This window comes from Primulina huaijiensis, chromosome 10 (assembly GCF_012295235.1).
Source record: "Primulina huaijiensis isolate GDHJ02 chromosome 10, ASM1229523v2, whole genome shotgun sequence".
NCBI lineage: Eukaryota > Viridiplantae > Streptophyta > Magnoliopsida > Lamiales > Gesneriaceae > Primulina > Primulina huaijiensis.
This window is the reverse complement of record NC_133315.1, coordinates 1,266,372-1,271,628: the sequence shown is the minus strand read 5'-3', so window position 1 is coordinate 1,271,628 and position 5,257 is coordinate 1,266,372. Positions and strand designations below refer to the sequence as shown.

The window sequence follows — 5,257 nt, the reverse complement described above, 5'->3', positions numbered from 1 at the left end:
CGCTGATTTTTTGGGTAGCTTCAAATATGATTTGATCATATTCAAAGGCATGAAACTCGAACAGGCTCGATATTTCAGATCAAATTCGAGTCCAAATTATTTTTTCATCTGGATTCAAATGACGTAAAACTAAACGAGTTCACGATCCCAAGCCATAATTTGACCCATGCCAATGTTAATGCATTCGGTATTCCTATATCATCTAGCAAAAATATATATTCAAGGCAAAGCAGAAACTCAAATTGTTCCCTATTAGACAAGTATAATCAATGATAAATATTCACTGTTCCAATCAAAAGGGGCTAAAACTGGCAAAGTTTAGTTTCATATTATACTGAAAAAAATATCAACTTTCTTGGACCATTCAAAATATAAACGATACTTAGGGACCATCTTCTCATACAAATGACCTCTATAAAGCTTGCATCTCTACAGTAACTCGCTCGGTATTGTTCCTAGAGGGCGATGCCGAATCCTGTCTATCACCAGAAGCATTCATTTCTTGAACAGGAGGAGGATTCACAATGGTCATTGGGGTTATAGCATCATCTTCTAGGCGAGCCTTCATTTCTCTGTGCTCCTGGCAGATTGCACACCAATGCATACAGCAATGCACCATGCAAGGGTCGCAAGGCGAGTTCTACATTGGAGCATGGAAATAGAATATGGTGAGTTAACAATGAAACAACATATCTTCCTATTTTAGACTTAAGCCCAACAGCCAACACCAACCTAATGAACACCGGATAGTACTTTTGGAACATAACTAATACCTACTCATTTGTGAGAAGTGAAACTATTAGCGACTGAAGCATCGAGCACTCTGTGTGCATGATACTCTAGTGATTATTGTCTCATTTTTAGTAAAAATTAAATTTAAAGTATTTAATGATATTGATTCTAAATATTAGAATTTATCATCATTTAACAAAAATAATTGGTTAGCTATTGAGAAGGTATTTAAAAAAATTTTAAAAAAAACATGCCAAGAGACCGAGTGCTGTTATTATGTGGTTATTTCTCTTAACAATATAATCGGTCTCGAAAACTAGGGATTCCAAAATTGTATTGTTTTTACTGAAACAAAACTCTTATCAAAACCAATCCAAACACACCCACAAATATTATTGTGTTCAAAAAATATCTGACGGGAAAAGAAGGATACTAATGAAAAACGGGATATGAGATTATGGAACAAATGCCCAGACAATTGGAAAATGACAGAACCAAGGCAGTTATATGAAAAGGATAGCCACAATGAATCAACAGCTTTCTGAAACCACTTATAGCCTTTAAGCAAAAAATAATCAAAAATAAGTGAAAACCAAATAAATAAAATAATCAAGCTCACCTCGAGATGGTATTTCTTCTGCAATGACTGACGTACAAGGCCAGTATATATTCCACACATCCACCAACTGAATAACAAACCCTCCCATATGAGGCAGGTAGTCCCCGGGTCAATAAAACCATGTAGGGCTGCTGTTGCTGCAGCAAGTGCCAGGCCACCCTCCACAAACACGGCATGACAAATGCAGGGCCCAGTCCATGTTGCGTCGTCTTTTACTTGTTCAAAGTTACGACCAAACAAAACACAGGGACAGCATAGTCCCGTCCAGCCTATTGCAAGAGGGGGAAGGGAACTTCAGAGCAACTATTTTAATTTGTGGCATTAAGTCACGATAAATAGATTAGATGGTATTTAGAAGAAATCAAGAAAGGAAAACCATTAATAGTTTGAAAGTTAGTGTGCTCACATAATCATGAAAGCTTTCCCCAGCAATTTATAATATATATAATATATGTGTAAATTATATGACTTTGTTTCACATGTATTTTACTGACATTTTCATGCATCTAGACGTGTTTCATTCCTAATATTGCAGGTTATGATTGTATTTTTGTTGAAGGTGTAGGTTGACTGAGAACCCAAAATGGGAAAAATATGAACGAAATTCAACAAAATTCATGCCACGTAGACTAGACGAGCCAAATGACATGTTGCATGCCCAAAGAGATGGAGAGAAGACAGTGTTGAAAAACTTGACCAGGGAAACCACGGATCTTGCCCTGCTCCATAGTTACAACCGTGTTAGGCCATTTTGCAAGGAATCAACCATGGTTCCATGCCTGTGACAATGATAGGTTCCATCCACAGGCTCTGCAGATCTAATCTCTGAATGACACTACGGAAGGTGAACCTAAACAGAGATGGTACCCATGTAGAGTGGAACAGGTATGTGCTCAAAACCATGCTTACTAATGAAGAATCGACTCTATCCCAGATTCTGTGAACAAGCATGGAGATCAACCACGTCACCATCATCCACATGAAGGTCAAAGAAAAGAACAAGACAAGAGACCTGTTCAACATTCCGTGGTAGAAATCATGATCTAGTGTCTTAATCGAAGAAATGAAGCTCATGGACACGAGAATGCACATTTTTCATCTGCCATAGAGAGATCTTGGACCAACCCTCGGATCCGTGATTCATCCATATGGAAGTATTCAAAAAAATTTCAGATTTTAATAGTGGAGGGTCCTACTCTATTTATTTTCTCATTCCTTGATATTTGGGCCCAGAATCCATTCTTTTGCCATTAGTATATTTAAGGAAAATTGTATTCATTCTGAGGATTTTTAGAGTTTGGAGGCTAAAGTTTTCAAGTTTATAAAGGCATTTAAGATGGAATTTACAAGCAGGAATTTTTAATATTTGATGCCCCAACACAGATCATTTCTTTATCTTCTTTTCTGAATTACTCTCGTATTTTCACATACTAATTTAGAGTGGTATCCAGCGTTCATTAAGTAATTTTCAATAGCTTAAGATCATATTTAGAGCCAAGATTAAGTTTATTTATTTTGTTACTTTAACTTAATATTTTATATTTGATCATAATCTAGACAATTATTTGCATGATTGTTGGTTCTTATTGAGATAGAGAGGAAAAAGCTTAAGATTATTTAAAATATCAAATAATGATTGGCAAAATCGATCAAAACTAGAATTCGATTTTTCTTTACGGCTTTGGGTGAAATGATCTCAAAAATCACATATCATTGATGCATTTTTATTTAAGAAAATCCTAACAGAAATATCATAGATTCTTATATAATAGATAATTATTACTTCAAATTATTACATAAAAAGAGGCCACCACTTGATCAAGGAATTTCTTGCCATGCATTAAGCAAAGTCCTTTGCTTTGATTATCTTGAATTACTTGGCAAACAGTTGCATGTGTATTTTAATTGCAAGTTGATTACTGTTTTTTGATTCTTTGGAATCAAGATGTACTCTGTGTTGGCAAATTTGTAGCTCACAGCATGCTCCATATACTTGATTTGGCAGGTTCTTAGACATGAATTTTTTTATCCATTTACTTGCACGATACTTTTTTGAGTTCAAAGATAAATCCAATTAATTAAGAGTGTGACTGAACATTTGGCAATAGCCAATAGCTGACGATCTACTTCGCTATAGGTGACAAGAATTCAACTTACAACTTTCAGTATCTTGAGTACATGCAAAAATCCCAGTACTCCAAGGTTCATCTGCAGGGGCCCGATAGCTTTCTGGTAAAGGCTGTCCACATTCATTGCACTTTTGGACGTGCAACTGCAGATTGAAGCACACAAATAGAATCTAAATCCTAGCTTAAACATGTTTTGAAAAATAAGCAAGATTGTTGAAACCACAAAAGCACAAAATAAAATTCAACGAAACTAAATAAAAAATATAAAGTGATATTTAAAAGGATCATAGACAAAATACTGGCACGTTAAATCTTTCATAGAGAACTAGCTATCCATGATATATCCTAAGAGCTTATATGCGGGATATCCTTGAATCAGTTCAAATATAAATGATCCGCTATATAGTGGAATTAAAATCAATGAATATGTTTTCTCCTCATCTATTAATTTACCGTCCCCACAGGTATAAACTTAGCCCCGATTGACAAAGTGATGGTAATCATAATTGCAAAAAAAAACTCCATCTTACACCCAAGATCATAGTAATGGTTGCTCGAAGAAAGAATTACACAGAATTATGTTCTCTACTTGTCACTTCATCTTGAAAAGATGTCGATGAGATTGCTTTTGATGGCATCAAGACCAATCACGCACAAGTGAAAAAAATCAGGACATAGATACTGATCAACCATATCAAGGTAATAATACAATGCAAACCCAAATGTACAATTCTATATTTTTATTAATGAATTCCAATTCTTATAAAATTAAACTTCATACATAATAGAGAAACCTGAATCAAATGGATCAATACACATGTAAATCCCAGTATCTTTGAGACATTAAAGCATCAAGACAAGAACTCATAATCTAAATCAGGAAAAGTCATTACAGCGGCCCATCTCCCCCGAACACAAACGAGCTACACAGATCCATTCAAGTCAAACTTTTTCAAGAAGAGTCCACACCACAAAAATACATCATCAATAGAAAAACACTATGCACAAATCTAAATACATGCCTGAGGAACATCAACGGGCTGATTTAGCTCTCCGGGAGTAATGTCTTCAAGCGGCACCTGATCCCTCTTCAACTTCACATACGCAGACGCATGCTTCACTTCCTCCTCCATTTACCTCTTCAAGATCTGAGGGGAAAAAAAAGAGAGAACCCCCAAAAGCCCAAATCAATTTAACAGTGAGCAATTCGTTCTCTATCACCTTCAACTCAAATTCAAGAAAAATCAACCCAAAAGAAACAAACAATGTGTACAGAGTACTTACAATAGCTTTGCTTCGTAGTCGAAGGGAATGAACGTGCGTATACAATCAATGTGCAATTATATTCTGATGAGTAACGCGATTCTCATTGAATTAAAATTGAAGATTTGCGACGACTTCTGTGGATTTTGCTGCGAAAATTCCTTCTTTTTCGGGTATTAAAGCTTTTACTTCGACACGGAAAACTTGCAGGTAGGTTCCAAGGAGGGTTTCGTTGTACTAAAAACGTTGTGTTGTTTTAGCCAATCAGGTTATTCCACGTCAGATTAATCGCATCTTTTTTTCCCTTCCTAAAAACGGAGGACACGAAGCTTTGTTAGAATCGAGTCTCGAAATTAAGAGCTATATAATGTCAGCTAATTCTATTTTTTATTCTTTATGAATTTATGCATATGAGAGATTCGATCCGTGAAATTTTTAGAGACCAATACATATCTCGAATCTAAAATTTTAACTCATATCTCATTCGATTTACACTCCAAGTTTAAAATGTTGG

The 5,257-nt window shown here is 35.5% G+C and overlaps 1 protein-coding gene across 2 annotated transcripts; it reads right to left on the bottom strand.

Annotated features, from left to right (window-relative positions):
* Nucleotides 1-234: 234 nt before the first annotated feature.
* On the bottom strand, nt 235-4,977 carry LOC140986417 (cell number regulator 6-like). 2 transcript variants are annotated; one of them, XM_073454651.1, is made up of 5 exons: nt 4,765-4,977; nt 4,503-4,628; nt 3,509-3,623; nt 1,352-1,620; nt 235-640 (listed from the first exon to the last, which is right to left on the bottom strand). In XM_073454651.1, the coding sequence occupies exons 2-5, from the start codon at nt 4,611-4,613 to the stop codon at nt 413-415; spliced, it is 723 nt and encodes a 240-aa protein (XP_073310752.1). In that variant the 5' UTR covers nt 4,614-4,628; nt 4,765-4,977; the 3' UTR covers nt 235-412. The 2 variants fall into 2 exon arrangements, with proteins under 2 accessions (XP_073310752.1, XP_073310753.1); XM_073454652.1 differs by having other exon boundaries at nt 4,754-4,956.
* Nucleotides 4,978-5,257: the final 280 nt, after the last annotated feature.

Bases quoted from the DNA above. Each gene is read 5' to 3' on its own strand.
- LOC140986417 (XM_073454651.1), bottom strand. From the start codon at position 4,613: ATGGAGGAGGAAGTGAAGCATGCGTCTGCGTATGTGAAGTTGAAGAGG. The intron at 3,624-4,502 runs GCATGTATTTAG...TTCAATCTGCAG, and splicing joins AGCCCGTTGATGTTCCTCAG to TTGCACGTCCAAAAGTGCAA. The intron at 1,621-3,508 runs GTAAGTTGAATT...CTCTTGCAATAG, and splicing joins TACTCAAGATACTGAAAGTT to GCTGGACGGGACTATGCTGT.